At 36.8% G+C, this 27,398-nt stretch overlaps 2 protein-coding genes across 4 annotated transcripts; one reads left to right on the top strand and one right to left on the bottom strand.

Moving 5' to 3' along the window:
* Positions 1-181: 181 nt before the first annotated feature.
* On the bottom strand, positions 182-22,840 carry cdc42se1 (CDC42 small effector 1). Of its 3 annotated transcripts, XM_011480699.4 has the most exons (6): positions 22,707-22,813; positions 16,483-16,526; positions 12,886-13,026; positions 5,182-5,286; positions 3,982-4,053; positions 1,548-2,861 (listed from the first exon to the last, which is right to left on the bottom strand). In XM_011480699.4, the coding sequence occupies exons 2-5, from the start codon at positions 16,513-16,515 to the stop codon at positions 3,985-3,987; spliced, it is 348 nt and encodes a 115-aa protein (XP_011479001.1). In that variant the 5' UTR covers positions 16,516-16,526; positions 22,707-22,813; the 3' UTR covers positions 1,548-2,861; positions 3,982-3,984. The 3 variants fall into 3 exon arrangements, with proteins under 3 accessions (XP_004073786.1, XP_011479001.1, XP_078811574.1); XM_004073738.4 differs by lacking the exon at positions 16,483-16,526 and having other exon boundaries at positions 182-2,861; positions 12,886-13,310; positions 22,707-22,840; XM_078955448.1 differs by lacking the exon at positions 16,483-16,526 and having other exon boundaries at positions 22,707-22,839.
* Positions 22,841-23,871: 1,031 nt separating this feature from the next.
* Positions 23,872-27,236, top strand: mllt11 (MLLT11 transcription factor 7 cofactor). The gene is made up of 3 exons (XM_004073739.5): positions 23,872-24,012; positions 26,253-26,420; positions 26,504-27,236. The coding sequence occupies exons 2-3, from the start codon at positions 26,262-26,264 to the stop codon at positions 26,594-26,596; spliced, it is 252 nt and encodes an 83-aa protein (XP_004073787.3). The 5' UTR covers positions 23,872-24,012; positions 26,253-26,261; the 3' UTR covers positions 26,597-27,236.
* Positions 27,237-27,398: the final 162 nt, after the last annotated feature.

Below are 27,398 nucleotides of genomic sequence, written 5' to 3'. Positions count from 1 at the left end.
TATCTTGAAAAAATTCCAAAGAAATACGGGATTTATCCATTATTATGAATAAAAGAGAACTTTTATTTTGAAACCAAAATTTTTACTTTGAAACTTGCTCACTTTTTTATCAATCACAATAAGATCAGTTATTGTTTAACAAATTAAACACATAAAGGGACTTTATCAAACGTCTCCACACTTGTTGTGGTAGAGAAACAGCAGATTTATTCATCCATCATGAGACACTCTTTACACAACGAAGAGGAAAACAGTCCGAGTCTGTGTGTTTCTGCTTCTGCTGAGGGGGAAGCGGTTACATCACAATGCCTGACATCCTCAAACACAAAAATATCAGTCAGTATTCACACTTTGACGACAACTAATGTTAGTGAGAAGCCGGGAAAACTTTGAAAGTTCATGTTGGAGAAACGGTGTAAACCCTTGTTTCAACACAATCAAATTAAAGGAAAAAAATACATTATCTTGATTCAAAAGCTTATTTTTCCAGTTTTGCTCTTACATTTTAATAAATATCCAATAAAAGCCTTTAAACTGCTACAAAATATGAGTCTTTAGTGTTTATTTTTCACCTACAGGGCCTTTAGCTGCAAGGTTTCTCACTGGATTCCTCAAATCTGATATCAGAATGTCATTGAAACAGTTGAAACCTTTTTAAAATTATTTCATGCAAATTCTTTCTTAATCTAAATTAATCTAACATTTCAGGAAATTGAAGATTTGGAAGAACGTCCTAGTGGACGACAGGAGAACTGCAGTTGGAGAACTGCCAGCAGGTCCCTGAATTCAGTCTGATATGATCAAATATTTAAAGTTTTGCTGTGATGTAAAACAAAATAAAAAAGCGCTTTTCAAAAAAGACAGCGAGGAGCTCCTGCAGGTTGGAGCAGCAGGACTGGACCCACAGAGGTTCAAGGTGCCAAAAATCACAGAAAAGCTTTATGGTCGATACTTTTAGATAGACACAAACAAACAAACGCAGCATGAAAAAAAAAACAATTTAAAAAACCCACTATGTTTTACAAAACAAAAGCAAAGCAAACAGGAAAAAATAAATAATTGGCATTACTTTAGGAAGATGTCCTTTGTTTGAGTATTCCTGCTATGAAAGGTGAGGTTGAATGGAAAGTGCTTTCCAGTGTTGTTGGGCTGTAAGCATAGATGAGAATCAAACAGGAAGATTAAAAATATGCAGCAGATAAACACCAGGAACTAAAGAGCGGAGCTTCCAGGAACCAGGGCGGAGCAGAAAGACCTGACGGAGGAGCCTCCAGACACGTGGGATCAGCACAGCGTAAAAAAAAGGACCTTTTCCTGGACTCGTATGTTTCCGGAACGTGCATTTTGGTCAGGAGGAGTCTGCAGGGATGAAGTAGGGTTAGACTCCCACACTGGGAGGAATCCTGCCAACACACCATCAGCATGCCCAGCATTCTCCACGTCAGCCTCTTTGGAGTCAACCTCAGACGGGAAGCGGATTCTTTTTTTGTCTTATTTTTCTTAAAAGTCTTGTTTTTTAAGTATCTGACACATTTACTTTCCTAAAATGACTTTTGGGGAACATTTATTAAAGATTTATATGAATAAATAAGATGTAAAGATGCATGAGTTCTTTTGAAATGATAAACAATGATAAAAAAAAGTCCTATAAATTGCCAAAATTAGCCTTTTTTATATAGATTAAAGCTGAAAAAGCTAACAATTCATTTAAGCTATTTTTAAAAAAATACATTAGATATATAAATTTTTACAAACTAACCTTTTTTTTCTCACAAAATCTCAGTTGATGAAAAGTAAATATTTCGATTTCTGATAAAAAACAAAAAAGGTGCAGCAGCTCAGCCCGTCCTGAGTTCGCTGAACGCCAACCAGGAGCAGAAGAGATGCCGCACAGAGCGGAAATCTCACATCTATACCATCGAAACAGCAGAAAATTACAAAACGACAGGAATTTGTCAAAGAATAAACAACAAAAAACAGTCGGATGACGTTTGAGGTCCAATTAAGGTCCCTGAAAAACAGTCTCCAGAACTAAAAAAACACAAGAAAAACGACGCATTTCCACCCAAACCGAATACCTGATGAAAGTCAAGAACCTGTTGGTTGTTCTTCTGACTGGATGTGGTCACATGACCCAAGAGCCAGAACTGGACTCAGTGTTTCTGTTCACGGAGAGCCTAATGTGGGTCCTGGGAAGAAGGATGGAGGCTGAATCAAGTCATCCAGAGTGGCAGGGATTTGAGGGGTTTTCCCCATCTCCTAAAATGAGAGCATGTCATCTCTGAGCATCACCGAGGGAGGGGGGAAGGCCTGACTGATATCATTACCGCAGTCACGTGATCTCTGAACTAAAAGAAAACAAACCCGGGGAGCAGCAAAGAGGAAAAAACCTCATCCTCCAAACTGAATTGTGATCATCCTATCAGAGCTAAAGTTAAGAGCTAAGTAGCAGACGGTTAAAGTAAAAGGAAAATCCAGAACATTCTTATGAATGTTGGGCATTTTTGGTACATTTTTTGTGTTTAAATACAGACTTTCTGTCATTTATCAATGTCTCACAATGAGGGATGCTGGGAAAGGAAGTCCAGTGAGGGTGGCTCCTCAGTTTAATTTAATACTGACAAGGGAAACCCCTTCAGCTCAGACGGTGAGTCTCTAGGTGGTGTTTGTGTCGTAAAAAACAAAAATGTCTTTGGCCCCTTTGGTTAATTTTTAAGGTTCTGAGGGTCAAAAGGGGGGGCGGGGGGGGAAGAGCACAGTAGACGCGTCCAAACTCCTCTTCGGTTGGTGCGGAGGAGAGGCTCAGGTGTTCAGGATGAGGAGGAGGTCAGTCAGCTGGTCGGTTTAGCTTTAATGCACTCCTGGAAAACGAACATCAAAAAAACAAACTTTAAACCACGACAAACATCTCTGACACGGCAAAATTTCAGAAGGAAATTTGAGTGTTACCACAGCAGAATCGAAGAAAAAGATCTCCCAAAAATTATGATTTTAACGGAGAAATAGGCTAAAGTCCACAAGCAAAAATTTCGTTGACCTTTGACCTCTGAAAAGGGCCTCCCTCTTGAACTTTTCAACAAAAAAAAAACCCATTCTGCAAATTTTGAACTCCTAACTCCAGCATCGTTGAGAGGCTACTTGGTAAAAAAAAATGCTGTAGTTAAAGTTGTAGATTTGGAACGGCGTTAGCGTGGCGAGCTGGCAAAAGTGGCGTTTCCCTGTTGCTTTTGCACATTTTTTTACTGGAATATTGAAATGATGATGACGATATAAAAATTTAATATGTAAATTGGTGGATCAAGCTGACCGAAACGATATGTGACAAGAAATGAAAATTTAAGAAACGTGGGCCTCTGTTGCCAAGAAATTCCAAAAATTTACTTTAGCCGATCCTTCTAATAATTACATAGGCTTATTCGTCACCCCCAGGCGACCAAAAAATCCCATGGTTGCTATGGAGATAAAATGACAAGATCTATTTAAAAAATGTGTTTTTATGAATTTGCATGCAGCTTTGACCATCTTTGTTCTTGATTAAGAACAATAAGTGGAGAGTGAGGGAGATGTAGCAGCATCGCTGCCAGTGACGGCGGGTCAAGAGGGCGTGGTGAATGTGAGTCATACAACACCTTTCTCAGCTTTTACTGTGGTTTTATGATCTTTTTATCTTTTTCTGTTTGTAAAATTTGTTTTCTTAAAAAAAACTGGATTCTTCAGTATGTTTTATGTGTCTGAGGTCAAAACGTAAAACATTGTTAAGAGAAATGTAGTCATTTGGACAAAAGAATTTCAACTTTCTCAACAAAAAAATTAAAAAAGGAAGGTTAAACTATAAAAAAAATTTTTATATGCGTTTCTGGGTATTAGTCAATGCAATACTTCATGTTTGTGGGACAACTCATGCAGATGGTGGATTTTAAATCCTGAATGTAATGCAAAATGAAGTGAAAGTTATTGATTTATTAGGTCTTTATTGCTTACCGGCTATAAAAGGCTGTTTCTGACGTTTGTGTTCGGGCCTTTAGACCTCATCTGCTCCTGAACCGGCCCCGACTGTGAAAAAGAAGAGAAGAATTGTCGTTTCTCACATTTTGAATGAAAACTGAAACAAACAATAGTAAAAACACGAAGCTAGAACATATTAATTGGATTAAAACACGCTAATAACATGTCCTTGTTTAATCATCAGATAGAGGGACGGTTATCACCCTTCCACTGGCTTTTGTTTAAGCCTCACTACCCACGAACTGTACATTAAAATGTCAGAAATACAAATCAATGCAGATAAACGCTCAAGAATGAGTATTTTAGTTATAAAAAATATATACTTATTTTGTTTGTTTGTTTTGCCAAAACAAATCACTTTTATGAATCTAAACGATCAAGACATAAAAAATGTAATCTTGTCTTGATAAAACTAAACTAACATGGGCTAACAGAATCGTTCTGGGATCTTTAGGTTCTCTTTGGTTCCTGTGAGTAAACAAAGGAAACTCCAATGAGGAAGGACGTTTACGGCGCATGACTTCATCACCGAACAAAGAACACCAACAAAGACCACCTGCCGACTGCGCAAATCCAACCAGGTGATCTAAAGTCATAGAAGGCAATGTTTGTTTTTAGACTCATTATAAAATATATTTAACTAAAAAAGGTTGGTATTAAATGCATGTTTCAATCTCCTTTTACGTAATTGTAAACAGATTTTGAGGGAGTTAATTCACTTTTCTCAACTATAGTGATTCTTTTCTATTAAAATATTTGTCTTTTTGTTTGTTGGACTTTTATTTGGTTATCAACATCTAAGTGTGTTTAAAGTGTTTTATTTCCAAATAAAATTGTACAAACTCTTCCTGATTTTTTTCTGGTCGGTTGAGTTGAAAGTTGTGATCTGAGGTACGGAGAATTTTTAGGAACAACATTCTTATTTTCAGTAGTAGGAAAGGGAAAGAAAAGGGGTTACAGGAAGTTATCAGTAATAATAAGGCGTGTAGGAAAATAATCGATTCTGAGATATATTGCGATATTTCATTTTGCGACATTGGTATCGATTCAAAATGCTGTCAGGACAATATTTATTTAATTATTTACGAGCGTCTGACTCTTGTTTTCCTTTTGTTTTTGCCGACACACACCCCTAGTAATAAAACAAGAGTCTGAAATAAAAGAGCGCCGTCTCACCGGCTGCAGGCCCTCCGCCATCTCTCCAGAGCCGATGTGCGTGAGGTGAATGAAGTTCGTCGGCTCTCCGATCATGCTGCGATCAATCTTCCTCCTCTTCTTCTTCTGTAAGTGCAGAATACATAAAAAAACACATTCTTTAGTCATGGCCAGGTGGTTCAACGTGGTCATAGTTTCGCCCTACCAGATCAGGCGACCCCTGACCCACTTCCTCATGCCTTTTACAGGACACTTCAGTGGATCAGGCTCAAAAGTAGAGCTAAAATATATATACTGTATGCGTGTGTGTATACATATATATACATACAGGAAAAAAAATGTTTGGGCATGAAATATGAGAATAACGTAATAACGTCACGATCTTAAGAGAAAACGGTCATACAATTTTGAGTTTTACTGGAAAAAATTCAGATTTTTGAATAATTTTTGCATAATTTTTATGAGAATAATATAAAATTATGAGAAAAAAAGTAACTGTTTAACAATAGCAATAGCCTTGAAAAATTAGGAGAGTCCAGATTTTACTTAAATTAAGTTACTCACCAGTATTTCTCATAGGGTTAAGACTTATTTCTTGTAAAATAGTCACTTTGTGCTCATAATTTTACGACTACATTTTCTGAAATTTTGCTCTTTCATAGTATAATTTTGTTTTTCTCTTTTATTTTTGTTAAATTTGGAGTTTTTGTCAGAATTTTACGACTTTATTCCAGTAAAATGTTGACTTACTTCTTCTTATTTTAAGACTTCCTTCTCATGAAATTGTTACTTTAGAGTCATAATCTTTACGAGTACATGCTTGTTTGTTTTATGACTTTTTTCTTAACATTTTAACAGTTTATTCCTGTTAAATTTTGGCTTTTTTTGTCCACATTTTACTACTTTATTTAAGTAAATTTTGACTTATTTCTCTTAATTTTACTTTTTTTTTCTCATAATATGACCATTTTCTCAAATTTTCCAAGTTCAATTTTGAAAAATTTTGAATTTCTTTCTCATAATTTCACAACTTTGTTCTTGTATATGTGTTTACTGTATTTTTTCTTCTTTTATAGCGGCCCTATTATTCTGTCATAGACAAAGCAGAAGGTAAATAAAAAAACAACATGCATCTAAACTTTTTCCCCTCTTACTAAGAATTTAATTTAATTTAATTAAATTTTAGTTTGGATGTTCTGTGGTTCAGCTCAACGTGCTGCGTTCAGGGACACACTAAGCTGTGGAAAACAGCCACTAAAAGCCTCATGAAATCCCATTCTGTTCCCAAAGTTTAGCAAATCCGGCTGTGTGGAAACACAGCAATCGAAATCTCAACCACTTGGATGTGATCTAAGAGACTTAAGATTCTCTGGATTATTCTGAGCTTTTATGTAACACAAACGGAAGCATCCGGTCAGAATCAAGTTGGTGGGATCAGATTAAATTAAAATTTTCAAATTACTACTTTATTCACAGAAATTTGTCACTTTTTTCTCATCAACAATTTCATTCTTCTAAAATATAGATTTTTTTTCCTCAAAGTTTTTTTCTTTTTCTCAGAAATTTACGATTCAATTCTTATAAAATTATGATTTTTTTTCTCTGTAATTTATGACTTTATTCTCATAAAATTACAACTTTTATGAGAATTTTATACTCATAAAATGTTAACTTTTTTCTCAAAGAATAAATGTTTTTATCCTTGTTTAATTATGACCTTTTTCTTATAAATTTACGACTTTGTTTTCATAAAATTCTCATAAAACTTTCTCATATATTTAAAACTCTATTCTTGTAATATTCTGACTTGTTTTCAGAAATGTATGAATTGTATTACCTAACTGTTTACCCGTAAGTTTAAAACTTTATTCCCGTAACATTACAACTATTTTCTAAACTAAATAAACTAATTCATTATTGAAAATGTATTATTTTCTCATTAAATTTCAGTTATTATTACAAATAACTTTATTTTATTATGACTTTTTCCCATAAATAACTTTGTTCTCATACAATTGCAATTTTCTCAATTCTCAATTCTCAATTCTGGTAAAATTACGACTCAATTGTCATAAAAGTAAAAAAATTTCTCATAAATTTTCAACTTTGTTCTTGTGAAATTACAACTTTATTCTCAGAAATTTAAAACTTAATTCTTGTAAAACTACCAATTTTTCTCATAAATTTTTGACTTTGATCTCGTCAAATTGTGTCTTTATTCTCAGATAATTCACAACTTTTTTCTTATAAATTTAAAACGTTATTCTTGTAAAAGGATGCCTTTTTTCAAAAATTCAAGACTTTTTCTCATAAATAACTTCATTCTCATAAGACTGTGACTTTTTTCTCCAAAATTTATGACTCAATTCTAGCAAAATTAAGACTTCTAAAAAAGAAATTCTTTTAGGACTTTAGGCTCGTAAATTAATATTTTTTTTTTACTTTTAAGGTGACTCTATTATTCTGTCATAATATATATATATATATATATATATAAATGCCTCATTTCTTAAATTGTCACAGTTTCTTTTTTCATTTATCTCACACAAAATAATTTATTATAACGTCTTCTAAGGAAGTTTTAATTCTTTTACATCAGACTAAACTTTACTGTTTATTTTCCAAAAAAAGTTTATTTCATAAGAATTGTAGAGAAATTTGCATAATTATAGTGAGTCATACTCTGAGAAAACTTTTTAAATTGAAAATAACTTGTGATAATAGAGTAATACTTAAGTTTGTAGGTGTAATTTTAAGTAAAAGCTGTAAAATTTTTAGTTCTGACTAAAAATACTAAATCCAACCAAAAGGTCCAACCAACAAGCACTGTTTAGTTGCATCAATGCTAACAGAACTTTGGAGCAAACTAAAAGAGCTGTGAGAAAACTTAAAGAAAACCCATTAAAATCAAGTATCTGCTAATCATAAAATAATGAACTCTGAAACACAAAGGTTCTATTGATAAACAATCAAAATAGAAATAAATTTTATTACATTTCTGAAAGAAAGGCCAAGATGCTTTTGTTTAGAAAAACCTTTATCGTTTGTTTTTCATATCTGAGTGTTTACATATTTCTATGACATGTTTTTAGTCAATGTTTAGGACAGTAAAATAAATATGCATTTATTTAAGTTTGCAAATCTTACTGAAGCTAAGCAGCATCTGCACTGCACTGTGGGGGAAGAAGAAAAATCTGAACGTGTCCTTGTAAATTCAGTTATTTTTTAATTACAATTAAAGGTTAAAAAAAATTCAAATAAACAGTGAAATTAATTATTTCTCTTATCCGGTTCCGGGTTATACAGCAGGACGCGTGGCGTGCCTCTCTGCGAATACAACTATCTTCAAATTACTTAAAAAGTTGATTTTTCTCCAAAAAAGAGAGCTGACCATGCCCCCGAAGAAACCCCAGGAATATGAAGAGCTCAAAAAGTCTCTTGACATTATTCAAGAAACGCTGAAAAGTTTTATGGATCAAGTGTCGGCTAAGCTAACACCACTCTGGGAGATGATGGAAGAGTTCCGAAGATTTCGGGCTCAAAACGAGCAGCGAGAAAACCGGGTCGAGATTCTGGAGAAAAGACTGGACGATGTTGAACAGCAAGTAAGGATGAATAATGTCATTCTCACTGGAGTACCAATCAAGCCTCGAGCGAAGCTGAATGCAGCAGGAGCTAGCTTTTAACTTTTGATACTTGATGAAATTTTTGCTATGAAAATTCCTGAAACAGTGTTGTGTCTATTTTACTGATATAGTATTATGTTTTAACATAATTTGCATATATTTCAGATGCTGCATTTGCCATGTTGATTTCTAAAATAGTTATTTTTGACGTAGTACTTAAGTAATTCATCTTTGTCATGTGCTTTATTGATACCTTATGATTATTAATTCTGTCTGATAAAACCTAGGAACCGGATATTGATAAATCATGTAATAAAATGGTTATAGTATAACGGGGTGGGATTATATAAGTTCGCTTCCTTCCACTCCCTTTCAAGCAATATTTATTAATTATGTCTAATTATCCTAAGTTTGTGTATTATTTCTATTTGATTGCTTGAAATAAACCATTTCAAATCAAATCAAATCAAAAAATTAAAATTGATAGGATGACATAACGTTTCTTGAATTTTATAACTCAGATCAGAGTTGAGAATGATTATTTGCCTTTTTGATTGAGATATTTAGATAAACATCATGAACACCAGAAAACAAATGGCTAAAATGGACATTAATAATCAAACAAGTTTAATTATTTTCTGTCTGCTGAGACTGGAATCAGGGCTCATACTGTAGTTTGGTCCACCAACACATGTCAGCATCTTGTGGTCAACCAGCTGGGAGTGAATCAGTCCTTCGCCCACAGGCTTCCTCCTCCACAGTGACAACCGTTGTCATGGAAACAACAGCAATGAGATCAGCTTCCTGACAGAATCTAAAAACCTCAAATTCTCCAAAAGACACGTAATAAAAATCGAGCACTTAATCAAAAAATAAAGAAGTAAAAAACACTTCAGCAGCCCATCTTCTGTCGGAGTTTGGAACGTCTCTGAGGATGTGATGAGTAACAAACGAAATTATAATTGAGACAGTAATCCCAGAGCACTTTTGTTATGCAACACGAAATGTGCAGCACTCTTGCTCAACAAGCAGGCAAAGAAAAAAAAGAATCTCCCGGCAACCTCAATGTTGGGACAATAAACAGTTTGGTTCTCCATCACCACCACAGTAATCATGTTATATCAGAGTCCTCCACATCAAAGTGGGAAACAGACTCAAATTCAAAATAAAAGTCTGAGGAGCAACTGTGTGTGTGTTTAACTCAGTCGACACCAGCTGCTCTCAGAACTTAAACAGCGGATGGATAACGTCACGAACGTGCTCTGGATGGACTCTTTGGCATTAGGGCCATAGATTGGTGGGGTCAGAGTCCCCATGGAGTCATATTTTACACTGTGTGCTGTAGAGATAACACAAGCCAGGGAGATAAAGAGAAGATCCGCTTAACAACTACAAAAAAAAATGGAAACAAAGAGTCAAACCGTCAACAAAGAAATGTTAGACTAGAACTACTGTATGTCACTTTTGTTTTTTACATTTTGACTGATCAGGGACTCGAATTTGGTAGTGACATATGGATGACGTCTTTTTTAATTCGTGTAAGTGCCAACCATGTGAAATTTAATCATGGAGGAGAAATTAATAATTGCCACTTCCATCTGTGATTACATGCACTAGTATTGTGTATTGACAGTCCAATGTGAACAGTGTATGCTTAAAGCGCGTTCAAGAACCCACACTTGGCACGTTTCTTGAACAGACATCATGTACTGTAGGTAGCATTTGAAGAGATATAGAGAGTTTAGTTGATTTGTTAGCATGTTTTTTATGTTATGGTTATCTGACTAATAGTTCACATCTTGCACTTCTCTTATGTTTCATGAAGCTAAATATCAAGGTGCTATGGTAGTAAATCGTGTAGATGTTCAGTCTACTTTGTTATCTATTCCGTTATTATGACTTGTCTTTCAAGATGAAGTGTTTGTTCTTGTTCTGTATTTTGTTTAAAAAAATTCTCCTAAAACTCAAACTCATACTCCAGTGTGAATTCTAGTGTGCAAAATACTGTAATTTTTTGTTATATGTTAAGTGTTGGATAGGGAGCATGTATTGACAGATACTAAAATCAAATTACTCTGAATCGAATCAGCGTCAAAACAAAAGATTAGGACAGCCATACTTAATACTGTACTTTAAATTTAAAGTGAAATAGAGTTTAGATATGTTTATCTGAATAATTGTTCATGTGTTGCACTCCTCCTATGTTTCATGAAGCTAAATAAGTATCAAGGTGCTACAGTATCAAATCAAAAACAACTTTATTTGTAGAGCAATTTTCTGACAAAAGCAGCACAACGTACGTCACATAAAAACTTTCTCAAATTGTAAAATCCAAAAAGCATAACAAAAAAGAAAAATTATAAACAATTGAATCGGTTAGTTCAAAAGGGGCCCAAGTCCAAGAGGTTTGTTTTTCCAGGAAATGATTTTAATTGCATAGCTTAAAGGGAGGCTACACCAAATGATTAATACTTTACCCAGATTTAGCACCAGTTCATAGCTTACAAATGCTATATTAAGAAGCACCTGACTTTTATTACCTGACTTTTAAAAAGTCTCTGGACTTGGGCCCTTCTTGAATTAAACAGGGGTGCTGCCATATTGGATAACTAGTGCTGCCATCTATGGGATAAAGCAAAACCCATTCAAGAGAGGCCCAAGTCTAGGAATTTAGCACTTAATGCATTTTAAATGTCAAGCATAGTCAATACATTACAACGGACTTGGGAAGTTTTGGCACATATTCAGATAGCTTTTCCCTTGAAAACCATAGAACATATAATATCTCTATTTTGAAAATTGTGGACTTGGGCCCCTTTTGAACTAACCGATTCAATTATATAATATATTAGACCAGATATTGCCACAGTTATCAAAAGAGCATTTGTGTTTCATTACGAAGTGCATGTCCTACTTAAAACTAATTTTATTTTTCCTTACTTCCCTAATTTTTGATGTATGGTTTGAACCCGACTCCTTGCATGTGTATTTCAATTTTTGTATTCAATCAATAAATATGCATTTTTTTAAAAAGATTTCAATCAATAGGGGTCACTGACTAGTAAAACCCTCGTTTTCCCATAATTTTTACAGCTAACTTTAAAATAATGCTAGCATTGACTTTAAGACTGAAGTCATCAGTGGCATGGCTGTGTGTCCCGCTGTTTATTAAAGGTGTATTGTTGTGCTGGCACAATAGAACATACAGAAAGCTCTAAAAATATGAGCAGAGGAAGGAGGGAGGGTCTCTGGGGGGAAACACAACACAGCAAACTTCCTCCCTTCAGCAGAAACACACATCATGTCTGTAGTAAACTGTTCCAGTAAATCGTCACTCTCTACCAAATGACTGCAGGGACTAACCAGTTCATCTAACATCAGGTGATTTCCTTTTGGGCCTTTTTGTGATGAATAATAACTCAACTTGAGTTGAAAATGTGTGACTTACTTTATAGATCTGTGTTTTTATTTAAAACATCTTGAGTCTCTATAAAAAAAAAGTTACTTCATTGTGGTTTTTGCAGAAGTACATTGATGTACACACATGTAATTTTCCTGCTATTTCAAAAGAAACAGGCCATAAAAGAGGAACTGAGAGTCTACAGCACAAAGAGGTCAGAAGTCAAGGTGAAGCAGGAAGTCCTGCCATCTGCTTAATTTTTGCATGTGCACACGTTCCTGTCCAGCAGACCTAATGGGGAACAATGTGATTGTGCGCTTCACCAATCGGGGACTTTAGCTTTAGTTAGCTGTGTTAAAAGTCCATTTTGGCCTGATACAGGTTTTTGTTGTATTTAGTTGTAAAATAAACATCATTACTTATGTCAGCCTTTTCTTATTCAAATTATTAGTTAAAAAGTTGACCCAGCAGCATTGTTATCATTTATACATATTAAGATACTGGTGTAAAGTGGACATGTCTCAAAAAACACTTTAAGTGTCATTTAAAGATAAAGGTACTCTGAAAAAAGTTTCTTTTAAACTAAAATATGTCTAATAATTAAAAAAAACTTCCATAAAAATCAGAAATTAGTCTTGATGACAAAAACAAACTTTGAACATGAGGATTTTTACAGAAACAGATTAGTGTGTGTCTCACCGGTGGGGGTTTAGCGACCACGCAGCAGCCCATCTTGTGCCAGAAGTCACTCATAGTAATGCTCTGCCTGTCCTGCAGCCGGCCGTTGGGCTGCGCTTCCACCCTGCAGGCCGGACGAGGAACTGCAGACTGAAGATAATCCTGGGGCATCCAGACAATAAAATAAAATAAAAACTAAAAAAAAAAAAACAATGTCGAGGCAGACACTGAGAAACCCCAAACAAAGTTGGCAAAGGGAAAATTGTGTTTCAAATCACTGTAGAGGGTTTAAAAGAAAAAAGTATTAACTAAAATAATCTGCCAATAGATTTATTGGACAAGCGTTGAATATGTGAAAATATTTAATCCTCAAAATTGAGGAATGGGAAGATCCCCACTTCAAATCCAAAATCGGATGTTTTCAGAGGTGCAGCTTCAAGTTTTACCTGTAAAAACAGAAAAAAGAAAAAAAATGACACTCAATTTAAATTAATTCATGGATGTTCGCAAACCTTTTATTGATTAAAAAAGATCAGACTAAAATTTGTTTATTTGACTTGTGATAATTTATCTTAAAGAGGAAATATAAACTACTATAATAAGCAATCTTGTTCTAGTTGACTCACACCTTAACAAATCCTTGTTGTAGAAAACCAGATGGACCGCTTTCAGACTACACCCTTTGAACGCTTACAGAAAAGCTTCGATCCATTTTTCCTTTTTAAAAAGCTTTGAGTTTAATCCCTGTCTCTGATGACTTAATGCATGTCACAAGCCTAAAAACAACAACATTCAAACCAGTTTAAAAATCAGGTACCAATCAAGGTTCCACAAGAGGAATTCCAGCTGCTTGAAAAACAGTCATAAAATCAGAGTTTCCTGCTCTAAAACACTCACATTTTTCTTTTTCTTTTTAAATGAAAGAGCAACTGAAGAGTTTGGTCACCGAGCTGCATGGGAACCAAACCCTTTGAGACATCAACACAGCGCACACATTAAGCATGTCTAAACACTGGGTGTGGTCCAAACACAGAGCAGAAAGTTACAGGAACACACACGCATGAAGGAACGAAGAAACTGTCAGGGCTGCAAGGCTCAACTTGAGCTTGTGTTTCTGTGTTCCTGTTACCAGGACCAACTTTCCCTGGCCCGATTAATTAAGCTGTATGTCTACTAGATTAAGCACTCTTTATGAGGATACTTGCTGTTGTTTTCTGTACAAAATCTGGTTTACAATGAGCAACTTTTTCTTTAAAAATATTTCAACCCATGACAACCAAGATCCATTTTTCGATGATGTGGGATATGCCACAGACCAAGTGGACCACAGACCACATTTGAGATGTTTTTCTGTTACACTGATAAAATACCTTTTTCTGCCAGTTTAAGTTTTTGCATTCAATCTTTTCTCCTCCCTGCAGCAACTGTGTTTTTACCCCTCCAGGCATAGTTTACGAACACATCTATGCTGCAGAGCAACAGTAACGCCTATAAACTTTCACAAAATGCACCCCTGAAGGCATCTCATGCAAAACCTTGCATTTATCAGTGCTTGCAATGTCAAATAGGGGGAAGGCAGTACATATCTAAATGCAAACACCATCAAAGCTGCTGGTTGAGCGTTTGTAGAAGAGCTTTCAGCCTGAGCCTCACTGCTGTAACATCTGGATTATTTGACTGCTTGACCATGTGTGTTTGTTACATTTCAGTTAAAAGGTTTCTCCAATCTGCTTTGGTGATAGACTGAGACCAGCTTCAGAAACTGAAATTCCGCTCCGTCTGTCGCTAAATTGGTTCTATTCTCGGTCTGCTCTGGTCCTGCAGAAGAAATATCTGTGGCCCCTCCAAAACATTTCAGCAGATGATAAGGAAAGAATGCAGAGGCCAGAAACATGTAGCTTCATGCTTCACATCCACAAACATCAGCAGAGAGGAATTCAGCCGCCGGCTTCTGACATTCAGACTCTGGCTTCCTGTTTGCGAGTCGAACTGTTCATTTCCATTAAAACTAATAACATTCATTATCAGATCTACATGTAGGTCAAGTTTAAAACACTTGTTGTGCCTTTAGGTTGAGATTTGTTCAGAACTGTTGTCATGGCAGTGTGGTACTGCCTCTGGAGAGCGGTGGAACGACTGATTTCTGCAGGATATGATAAGAGATTTGAGTAAGAGGCTGCAAGTTAAGTGAGTCAACAGGAAGAGGATGGGGTGGACGGAGGGCATCAAAGATCAGGAGATGAAAAAGAAAAGTGGGGCCAAAGGAGAAACAGGAACATTTATTCCATGATCGGGATTTATATCAGTGAGAAGATTAACAGAAATATGTTGAAAAAGACACGATGTTCTGCTGCGATTTAAAAAAAAAGTCCATGAAATCTAGAAAACAGGTGAGCAAAACTCTTCAAAATTCTTCAAACGCAATGCATTGTGGTCTACATTCACCAATCTAGTGAGCATCGATAGGCACTAGTATTGTAGAGACCTCTGGGAAATTTTAAAGAGCATTGGATTTTGAGATTCTAGATCCATTGACCCCCAAAAATAGCAAACTTATAATGCTCTAAGTAGTGAGGGAATTCAAACATGCATTACTATTTATTTTATTAAGCAAATGTGAACATTTTACAAAGACTATTTATGAATGCAATGGTGTTCTAATGATGAAAACTTGGATCTTTTTTTTTAAATGCATTTCCTTTTTTTTAAGTGACAAACTATTCAAATGCAATGCATTGTAGTCAATATTCTCCTATCTAGTGGGCATCTATGCACATTAGTTTTTTTCAGAGACTTCTGGGAAGTTTTCAGGGCACTGGATCTTGAAATTGTAGATTGGGAGACCCCGAAAAAAAAGGTGACCAGCCTGGGATACTGACCAGGACGTAGCGAGTAGGCTAATCCCTAACTACTAAAAAACTATTTAGTATCGGACTATCTAGTGCCCTGGATTTTAAAAGCAATGCAGACACCATGCTCACTACTTTTTTTAATTTTTAATGAGAATGTGATGTCACAAACTAAAAATCTAATCGATCGTTTTATGACGACTATTTATTAATCTACAGTCTTCTGATGATGGCTTATTAACATTTAAATTTGCAAAATGGTTTAAACGCAATGCATTGTGGTCTATATTTGGAAATCTAGTGAGCATCGATGAGCACTGGTTTTTCGCAGAGACTTCTGGAAAATTTCTACGCCACTCGATTGGAGAATTGTAGAAGGAATTCGGATATAGGCTCAGACTTAATCAAAAAGAGTAAACTTATTTAGGCGTTTAGGAATTTAGGCTACCAAGAACCTTTTTTTTTCCTATTTTACTGATTTTATTGTCATCTTTTTATTTGCCAACTATGTTTGCTTTCCAATATTTCTTTACTGTTTGCTGATCGCCTCCTCCTGAAAAACGTCCAAACATCATCACCTTCCTGGTCAGCGCCAGTCTCCTGATCTGAAAGCAGCTGAGTGTCGGTGAGCCTGAGGGCCGAATCAGCTGAATCACCACCAAACAACAACAACAGTTTGTCTATGAGAAAGAACAGGTCACATGACTGCAGCTCAAGCAGCTGAGAGGGAAGCACAGAAACCTTAATTTAGACCTGTCTGCTGTCTGACCTTTTTCTCTTGAACTCCAGGATGAACCACCATGACGTCAGCATCTGGAGCCAAAACAGACTGTCACACTAGGTTCCTAAATAATCCCCATAAATAAAGTATCTCGAGCAATAAAAATAAAAAAATCAACAGGTGTACATATTTTTAAATGTTGATGCTTTTGTTGTCTTAAAAATATTAAATCCTCTGTTTGGGAAATACATTCTTTGGTTCGTGGCTGCACTACGATGGATGAAAACAACACCACTTTTGGGGGCTAAATTTAAAAAAAGACTGACAGGACTGTTTTTCTTCAGTTTCCTTGCCCACTTCCTCCTTTCTTAACTCAAACGCTGACTTCCTGTCGCTGCTTATCAGGAAGTGTCAGCAGCTTGTAGAAGAAAAAAAGATGCAAAGTTTGGATCTTTTGAAAGAAACCTGAGCTCATAACAATGTTTGTGTTTTATAAAATCCTCTCAAAAACTGTTTTTTATGGTAGAAAATATATATATTAGTTGCATTTTAGTAGTGTTCTTCTTCATCTCTGATGTTAGTTTGACGCAAACAGAAAGTTCAACCCTGATCCATGCGTTTATTTATGTTGCTATAGATCTAAACTCTGAAATGCATGGATTTTGCTCACAGCTCATAAATGTAGATTTTTTTTTGTCTTTGGACAGATGTTCCACTGTTTTACTTCTGCCTCTTGTCCTCTGTTACCCTCTTGGCAGATGGTTTTCTTTTTGTCAGTTTTTTCTGTTGAAATAAGTTCTTATTTTCCAAATAATCCATCAGTCAGTTATATAGACCACCATAGTCATGATAATTGGGCCTCACTTGAATGTTTGGTACTAAAATGATTAAAAATTGTCACAACAAGGTAAAAAATATAGAAAACGAGATTTTTTTTCTCAAACTATACGTAAAAAAATCTGCCAATGGAACTAAAAACTGGAAATTAGCAATAAACAATCATATTTAGATATATATTTAGGTATAATGTGAATTATTATGCCTTAAAATGAGTGTGTTTTTCTCAGAAAAAGAGTTTAATAACCTTAAAGTATGTATAACATACATGCTTATACATGTCCCCCCCAAAAAATATCCTATTTTAGGAGCTACAACAGTCCAGTTATCCTTATTTCAGGACCATAATTGTCTAATAAATCAAATTTAACTTTCCAGTTTCTCTAATCAAAATAAAACTTCTGCTTAAAGAAATTATGTAGGGGGAAAAATTGTTCCATTAGAGATATTGCCTAAAAAAAACATGTTTTCAAGATCAAATGGCTCAACAAGATCTTCAAGATTTATTGTATTTTCTAAAAAAAGTTACAATCTAGTTCGTTTTGTCTCATATCAAGTGTATGAAAAGAGATTTAAACGAAAAATTAGACCAAATACGTGGTGAGATTTTGTCTTTTGCTGTAAAAAAAAATAAAATGATTGAGCACCTTGAGAGAAAGTTGATTGTAAAATATTTTCTGACGTCAATAGGAATAATGTAATCAATCATCACTTTCTAATGTAAGCATTTAGCGCAAAATAATCATCAGTTATCATAACTACTGTTGGTTACAAATGGTTAAGAGTGTAAATGTGCTGGGATCTAAAACCTGAGATGGAACAAAAACAACATCACTCATTCTGACACTGAAATGAAGATGATCCGTCTGAATTGATTCAGACCAGACTCCATCCTGGATCTGTGATGAACTGCCTCCCTGCTCCTCTCAACACTCATTATCAGAAAGTCCCAGGCTTTTCTGCCAACTCCCAACCAGCTGCTCCGACCTCCGACCTTTCTCAAGCTTCAGGTGTTTCAGCAACAGTCTGAGGAAACCCTTCCGAGCTGCTGTGGACAAAATCCAGGAGATAGGACAAATGAAACCCATGTGTGCTTTTTTTGAGACCTGTGTTGCACCAATGTGCTCTGGTTTAATGGGATCGACCTGGTTTCATTTGTGGCTTTGTCAAACTTAACGCTCAAGGGGAACTTGGGGGGATTTATTTGTCTTCTGTTTTCTGGCTTTGCAAGGCGTGGAAAACTCTACAACGAAGAACAGAAAGGACAGAAACGTCTAATGCAAAGGGAATAAACAAAAGTATAAATTGGCTGTTTTTTCACCACACTGCAGGTTCGTACAATGTTTTATGGTGTCTCGTGTGACTAAATGCCAAGTTTGATCTCAATCAGACTTGATTTCCTTATAAAGCGCTTTATTTTTCAGACTAGATAAGATCAGATGGTAATAAAAAGCCTTAATTCTGATTCTTTTGATGTACTTTTAAAGCGTTTCTAGTGATCTTTTACATATATTGATGCCGTTTTTAGCCAAAACCAAAAAAAATAACCGTGTCGTTTCAGGACATACTTTCGGAAGAGCGGCAGAACTTTCCCCTTTAAATTGTGGGTGGGCCTGAGCAACCCCTCCCCGTTGCTGAGAGCTCTCTGTTCACACTCTGGCTAGCTTACAGCCTCTCACACCCCCAACCTAACAACAAAAATGGCGATCAATATCAGAGCTTTCCAGGCGTACAGGTTTGAACAATCGTCTACAAGTACATGCACGTGTAATAATACGCAACAGATCTCGATCTCTTTCCAATTTTATTATTCGTTACAGCGAATTGAATAAACAAATACCCAGAAATGCAATTTTAAGCTCAATTATCTTTATCCATCATCAGTAAAATTCCACAAGACCATGTTAAAAACACAATTTTCACTGGAGAAAAACAGAATTCTGGGTAAACGAGTCCTTAACAATACAAATTGCTTGCAAACTCAAGAAGTCTGCTCTAAACGACGTTTACAGGAAATGACAAAGGTGACGCACGAACGGCCACGATCAAAGGCGTACTAGATTTAAGGGGGCGCTCTGTGTGCGACGTTCCCGTCGTTCTGCAGGTCGGTGCAGCAAAGAAACCCCCTCTGAGGCTGGCACCGAGCAGCTTCCAGCTGCACTCAATCACCGACAGCTCCAGAGCCAACTCAAAGGTTGTTCGGGGACTGTGCACACAAAAAAAGCAGAGTTTCTGGAGAGACTTTCAGGTTCAATAAACCGTAGAAAACTCCAGAGAACTTCACATTTTCGTGACAGATTCAACCGGGAAAAGAAAAGCAGGTAAAGAGAGACCGCCACTGAGGGCGCTTTCACAATGAGCTCCTTTCATTCAGACGTTTAAAGGAAAAACTTCACGGCGAGTAACGGCCTCCTTTAACACAGGGAGTGCTCCTTCACGTCACGTCCCGGAAAATAGAAATCAATGCGCCGCACCTCAAAAAACAGAGTCTCCATGCTCACATGGCTGTTCCTCTTCGCTGTTTGTTTGTTTGGTTTCAAAAGTCGGAATGAAAAGGTTTCTGACAAAACTTGCTCTTTTGCAGGCAAATGAGGTCAGAGTCCAGCAGCCACAGGTCAATACGCTCCAACTCCTGATTCACCGTTTTCTCCCACACAGGAACGGGAGCCTGAACGCAACACAAGAAGTCTTCAGTCCCCAAAAGTTGAAACGATGAGGTAATTGAAGTTTTTGGTTCTCACAGAGGTGGAGACGGATGATGCATGTCTGCAGCTGGTTCTGAGACATGTGAAGAACAAAAGAAAAACAAAACAAACTGGTTTCACCTTCAGATCACCTGCAAGTGAGTCAGCACCACTGTGGGAACCAGAATCAGGCCGTTAGACGTTCAGATGTTGCGACAAATAATCCTTAAAATGATACCAAACCAGCAATCCATGCACAAGCTCAGGAGAAAATGATCCCAACAACATGAACAACAACTCAAACTAACGCAGACAGCCTGAAACCATCCAGAAAGTAGCAAACTCTACTATCTTCCAGATCAATCCTCCAGGAATCTGTCAGTATGTGACCTGCAGACATTTTCACGGGAACATTTTACAGGAAAACAGGCACAACCTTGTTGCTGCTGCTGCTGAAGTCCAAAAACGGATGCTTAACTCGTAAGAACCCACTTTGATATGGAATGTACCAAGTGGACCACAAAACCCATTTGTGATATTTTTCTGTTACACTGATGTCCCCATTGCTCCTTTGGCTTAAGAAAGTCAAAATACTCTGCATGGTTTCAAGAAAAACAATCTTATCAATAAAATGTCTTGGTGACTAGACTTTCTTTTGGTAAGACCATTTTTTTGTACCCCATTGGCACATTTTTTCCACCTGTTTAAAGGAAAATGTGTCAAATTATAAATAATTTGATTCATGTCTGTTGGGGGCCTGCTTTTGTGTCCAAAAAGAGGGTCAATCTGTGTCTGCAGCCCCGACCCCCCCCATGTCGTGCGGAACAAAAACGTCCTTAAAGACCCACTGCGGTCATCTTTTGATCTGTTTTTAAAGCGGCCTTTTAAATATGATTATGTTGGATCTACTCGTCTGCAAGTGCATCAGAATGGGGCGGAGCAGGGAGGATGTGGCCCCGCCCAGCGCATTTTCTACGTCACAAATAGGATATTTTTTTAAACTGTGTTTTTGTGTCCGTCTGCTCCTGTGATTCACAACGATTTGAATTAAAAAATACTCAGAAATACGATTTTAAGCTTCGATTTCTTATCACATAATAATTTAATAATATAAGACGTTTATATGTCCTCCATCATCGTAAAAATGCCACAAGAACATGTTAAAAACACCTAAAACATGATTCTCAACGTGCAGGAAAATCTGCCAGCTCAGAGGGGTTTCCAAAGTGACCCAACACTTTCCTGGCAGCGCCTGAACGCAGCGTTACGCCTGAAAGGCTTTCTGCAAACAGAGCTCTGCAGTGTTTTCAACCACAGCCAGCAGCTCTGGTGTCGAAGCTCGCTCCAAAACTGTAATTTGCTTCCAGATCTGGATCTTCACCCCTGCACACCCCACAAAAAAGAAAAAAAAACACAGAAAAAAGGCTCCTTTGGGGGGGTGTCAGAGGACAATTTCCCGGAAACCTCCCTCAGCATCACAGAAAGTTTAACCCCTGACCTTTAATGATGATCCAATGTGATGTTTTCAGCTGTATCAGACAGAAAGAATTTAGCACACGATGATATCAGTTGTAAATTGGGACACTTTATCGGCTCGAGTATGCGAGCACAGGAGTGGAGGAAAAAGAAAAAAAAAAAAAGCATCAGACTCTGCGATAATCTGCCGCCATGTTATGTGTCTCAACCTGTCAGCGGTTGAAATCTATCTCCACTTTACGTCAAAAAATTGAAAGAACTTTATCTTGGTGGGCAAACGCTGCACAGATAAGGTGCATTAAGTCCCGCTCTGGAGTCCTCTGCAGCTTATTTTGGTGCATTTTCTTTCAGCTGAGCAGCTTTCCGGGGCTCGTTTTGCTCATTAAACTCGCTCCAAAAGTAACTTTTTCTCCCCCAAAAAGTGAAAGGATTTCTGAGGGGCGTCTAACCTGTTGTTGCACGTTTGACCTGTCAGTCATCCATACATTTTAGCTTTAGGGTCTGTCCATTCATGCATCATTTATGTGACAGTGATGGACCTCATTTCAGCTGCTTTTTCTTTTTATTTGATGCATGTTTTGTTGATGGATTAAAGGTGCGTTTCCTTATCCGTGCAAATCATTACCGAGGTTACTGATTAGCGAGAATACTTTCCCTTCAAAGGCAATTGTGTTCATTTATTCTACATTTTTGCCCCCCTCTCGTGGGAAGCCTGTCAGGGATAGATAATCTGGGAAATTACGCAATTCCAGCAGCTTCACTTGACCTTCAAAGCTTTTTCTTGTGCAAAGTTTGCCTCTTTGCCAGCACAAATTAGTCCGTTTTCTGTGATCCCATTAAAAAAACACACACACACACACAAAAAAAGCATGTGCTGCTTTCAAAAATGTGGTAAGAAACAACGTCCAGTCATGTAGATGTGAACTCTGGACAAACTGAAGCCAATAGAGGGAGGGAAAGAGGTTTCCTCACAGCGCTGGTGTTGTACTGCCTCTTGTCACCTGTCATGTTCTAGGAATTTAAATGTGGTTTTGGAGTCTGAGCTTTTATTATAGACAAACATAAACAGCATACATTTGAAAACACAGCTCAGAGGACTCATGGATGTTGAAGAATGAGCTTGCTGTGATCTACAGCTGCTGTGATCAAACATTTACAGAACAGACAGAGCGTCCGCTTCAGCAACGTTTGAATCATAACTGTTCCTATTTCATTACAAAAAAGGATTTGCTCTTTTTATTTTTTAAAATGGGTGGAAAGAAGCAGCAGACTCACCGCAGAAGAAGGAGAAGTGACAGCAGAGAAGCTGGAAAACGGCTCCCTGAGACCCTGAACCAGCAGCTGCAGCTCCTGGACAAAGTCTGCCTGTCTCTCTGTCTCTCTCTGTCTCTCTCTCTCTGTGAGGAGTGGCTCCAAGCAGGAAATCCATCCTCTTTTCTGTCTGAAGAACTTCATGACTTTTTTTTAAAAAACCGTCTTTTCTCTTTTTGCAGCCAAACTGCTCCCTCTGTTGGCCGAACTGTGTCATAACACAAATTCATAAACAAGTCCCAACAACTGAAAGATCTAAGGCACATGTGTCAAACTCCGTGTCATTTTATGTGGCCCGCGAGAGCATAAAAGTGTTTAATTTCTAAAAATAAAAATTAATGTGTATTTATTCATATCTAGGGGGAATTGGACTTGAAATATCGGATTTTGGCTACTATACATAAGGACTTAAACACTGTCCATATAACCTAACCTGACAGAATCTCATTTAAAAAGGATTTATGTTAGAGTAACAAGCAAACATATGTTTTCTATGCAACTGTAATTGTCACTTTAAAAATATATAATAAATAAATAATAAGTTATTTAACATTAAGTAGTAGTTACGTTTATTTTTCATTACATTTAGTTAAGTTATATCTGGCCCTTTGAGGACAACGACTATGCTGATGTGGCCCTGGGTGAGTTTGACACCCCTACTTAGATTCTAAGTAATGCGTGTTTTATTTTTATTTTTTTATTTTGTTGCATTTTGAGACAGAAAATACAATAGAGCATTAAGGCCAACCTAAAATAAAAACACTATCAGAATAAAATCGTAAATTCACGTGGAAAAAAGTCACTATTTTACCAGAAAGAGTCTTAACATTCTGAAAATAACATCGTCAAATTATGCGGGCGGGGGGGGGGGGGGGGTCAACATTTAACTAAAATAAAGTTAATTTGTGATTTTTTTTATATTAATATTGCGAGGGAAAAAACACAATTGTAATTTCATTAAAATAAGGTTGTACATTAATAATAATAATAAATAAACAGTGTGAAGTACATCCGGTTTCTCTGAATTGTCTCCCACACAGAATAAACGCGTCATGTTCGGTTTCATTTTCTTCCACAGGAAACGGCTCAATCTTTAAGCCTTTATTTTGAAATCCACTCCCGGAAATGCCGCAGTGCAGACCCGGAGCTTTGGCGCAGCGGCCGAACCCGCAGCATCGCACCCCCCCCAAAAAAACGGCATCTGACAACAAAAAGCGTCGCAACAAAGAAGCTGAACCTTGAAAATTCAGAAAATCCGCTCGAAAAAAAGGTAAAAACGTCTTAGATTCATTATGGGATGGATTTTTAAACAATTTGTCTTTTTCATCGGAGGATTTGAATGCTGGTTATCGCCTCAAATAGATGCAAAATCAACATTTTTAACACAAAAAGGGATCAAAATCCGACTTGAGAGTTTTATCCTTCGTTCATTTTTGTCAGATTTGTGGAGCTATTGTCAGCGTTTCGACGCTCGAGCTCCAGCCAACGCCTCAAAAAATCGCAGCTTCCAGCATTCATTAGAAAATCAATTAACTTGATTGACAAACGCGCATTGATGAGAGCCTGGTCCCATCGATCCGCAGGACGCGGCTCCCCGCTGCACCTGACCCGCGGACGGCGCCCATCGGCCTCCATCCTGAATTCATGCGGGGCAGAAATGTGAGCAGCGGGTTTATTTCAGTCCTGTGAGAAGAGATGACCCACTTTCTGTTTGGGTGTCGAGGGGGGAAAAAAGGCGCATCATTTGCGCACAAACAGCTGATGGAGGAATCCCGCTGCGCGCCGCACACAACCGCGCCCACCGAGACCTATGGTCCAGACTGCAGTCATGAAGGGTTTTGAACCCTCATCTTCATCATTAACTTCATCTAAACATAAAAAAGTCAGAGAGAAAAAAACAATTATGCGCAGTTTTTTTTTCAACAATTTCATGCTTTTAAATCTATATTTTGGTTTTAAATGATGAATATTTTGTGGTGAAACTGAGACTTCCACACTAACTGAGACTTCCACACTAATGACAGGAGGGTCATTAGTGTGGAAGTCCTGTTGGGGCCTCAGAGGGCAGAACAGCTCAGGCCCAGATGGGGCCAACATACGGAGGGGGTGATTGCAGATTTGACTTAAGCAGAGAGGAGCCACCCCCCCCCCAAAAAAAAAAAAAAAAAAAAACATGTGTACTGTACTAACACACAAACAGGGACTTTCATTGTGTTGTAAATTCTGATTCACTGCTATGACACTTTAACTCCAGGAATTTAAGAATTACTAAAGTTTAAAAAATGTGTAGTTTGGCAAATAATTTCCAAAAATGTTTTGCATAATCTTTGTACTTAAAATCTGAACATCTGAGAGTTCAATTTTAAAAAGAGTTTAAAAAAAGAAAATTACAAAATAAAATAATATCCTTTAACTGTTCTGTGTGATTCACATTCTTATGTACTAGAATAAGACTGGTTTTATTCTAATCTTAAATATTTTGTCGTTTTACTCTAAAAACTTCATTTAATTAAATTTAACATTATCCATCTAATTTGCCTATTTTTTAAATTTGCAGTAGCGCACCCTGACCACTTGATGGCACTGTTAAGCCGTTCTTTTCAACAAGGTTTCTCAAAACCAAACAAATGTATGAAAAAAATTAATTATTTCTAGATGCTCCATTATAAATGGAATATAATGGAAAATAACTATTTTTTAAATCCATAAAACCAGTCTATGACAAATCTTCAGATGTATAATGATGAACTCCACAGATTTCATAGGTTGATGACAAAAAAAGGTTGTTTATTTACATAAGAGGTTTCACTTTGTGCTCATAAATTCAAAATCTAAACCATAAGTTTAGTTCCCCATGGTGGGAAGCTGCTTTACTATGCTCCATCTGTTTATCATGATGCTGCTGTCGGCCATAACTGAGGATGACTGTGCTTTCTTTTTTAGCCAAAGGCTAAGGCTAATCCAATAATTAATTCAAAAAAGAAAGACCTATATTGCACCAATTCAATATGCGTTAATGCCTTTAAGTAAACAAAAACGCTGCTTGTTTGATTTATTTTTTTAGTGAAATCATTGCACCAAATAACAACAGAAACGATCAACATTTGTCTTTGAGAAAATTGATTTTTCCTTTTTTTGAACACTTTTATTAGTATTATGTCCTCTATAAACTTGTAACTGCAGCTGACATATCAGGGATCAGATCTGTTGGTCTGATAAAATGAAAAACATGCCATCAAATGTGTTTATTTTTGGACCAAAACATATATTATGAGAAATTATAAAGCTTATTGGTGTTTTCAATCTCGGTGTAAATGCTAAACCTTCATGTCCTGCTGCCTCCTGTTGGTATTTCAGTCGAGGGTGGAGCCAGCAGCCAAAGTGTGACTGTAAAAGTCACGTAAAGACTGTTTAATAAAAGGGTTAAAATGTCAAAATAAACACCGCTTCCGAATGCAAGCTGTAAATAAATAAACAGAGTTTATCAGGCCTTTTTTCTTTCGTTTGCAGAGTCTTGACATGATGGAAAAATCCAACTGCCAGTACGGTTCCTTTCTGTTCTGGAGACAGCCTATTCCAGCGCTGGACCTGTCTGAACTGGAGGATCTGGGCTTGACGGACCCTCAGCCGGTTTTCAGTGGCGCTAAAGACAAGATGTCCAAGCAGTGCTGTCAGGAGGTGAAGGTTCAGATTGTCTTGGTGGTTTGGGTTCCCTCAACGAGCCGAATGACGACTTTTGCCATTTTTCCCCATTCTGACAGGAAGAGCTGACCGAGTTTTCCTCCTTCAACTACTGGAGAGCGCCACTCGCTGATGTCGATGCTCTGCTGGCCGACCTCAACCTTCTGCTTTGAAGAGCTCCACGCACTTGCCTGTCACTTCACCTTTGACCCCACATGGACCCACCTCCATCTGATCCCCAATCGGCTCTTCTTCAGACTAACGATAGCCAAATGTAACCGTTTTATTTCACCTCCAAACTCCATTTTTATTTTTTTCAGTTATTTTCACTCGGCAGGTGGAGTCATTTATCAGACGGTTTAAAATTAATGGAAATTATTCTGAAATTCTACTAAATCTCTGTGCACTTTTACTGTGCCTAAAACAAAAAAAATGATGCTTAATTATTACCTTTTCAGAGCAAAGGATGATCAAAAATATTTGTTCCATCTTCACAGATGTGCGTCTTAAAGAGAATCAAAGGCTTTAGTCCAAAATTAAGGTGAAAAATAGACCATTTACTGAGTAAACCCAATAAGATTCAATAAAAAGTGACCTCGATTATGCAAGTTCCTCCAACAGTTGGTTAAAGAAAAGGAAATAGAAAAGAAAAAGCCTTAAATATTTTTTGTTGAATGTGCTTTTAGGTTTAAATGTTAACGCTGTGGGTGGTTGATTATTTTACAGTAGTTTTATTGTTGGAAATGGCAAATGTGGAAATGTACACAGCAGCCCCCCACCCCCCAATAAAATAAAAAAATACTGTATAATTCACTTTGTTCCTCATTTCTTTGCAGCAAACTCACAGGTCTGCTAAATACACACACAAAACAAAAACATAAAAAAATATGTATTTTTAACTCGTAAATATTTAAAATAACAGCTGTTTCATTTCAACTTAAAATTAACGTTTTGATAATTTCTTTAGAAGAATAT

Source organism: Oryzias latipes, chromosome 11 (genome assembly GCF_053564925.1).
Source record: "Oryzias latipes strain Hd-rR chromosome 11, Olatipes_Hd-rR_3.1".
Classification (NCBI taxonomy): Eukaryota; Metazoa; Chordata; class Actinopteri; order Beloniformes; family Adrianichthyidae; genus Oryzias; species Oryzias latipes.
Note: the sequence above shows the minus strand (reverse complement) of the source record. Positions and strands in the feature narration are given on the sequence as shown.

Excerpts from the sequence above, each read along its gene's own strand:
- cdc42se1 (XM_011480699.4), bottom strand. The coding sequence starts at position 16,515 with ATGGTGGTTCATCCTGGAGTTCAAGAGAAAAAG. Across the intron at positions 5,287-12,885 it reads TGGTCGCTAAACCCCCACCG|AAGAAGAAGAGGAGGAAGAT; the intron begins GTGAGACACACA and ends CTGCACTTACAG. Across the intron at positions 4,054-5,181 it reads TGGCGGAGGGCCTGCAGCCG|TCGGGGCCGGTTCAGGAGCA; the intron begins GTGAGACGGCGC and ends TCTTTTTCACAG.
- mllt11 (XM_004073739.5), top strand. The coding sequence starts at position 26,262 with ATGATGGAAAAATCCAACTGCCAGTACGGTTCCTTTCTGTTCTGGAGA. Across the intron at positions 26,421-26,503 it reads CCAAGCAGTGCTGTCAGGAG|GAAGAGCTGACCGAGTTTTC; the intron begins GTGAAGGTTCAG and ends CCATTCTGACAG.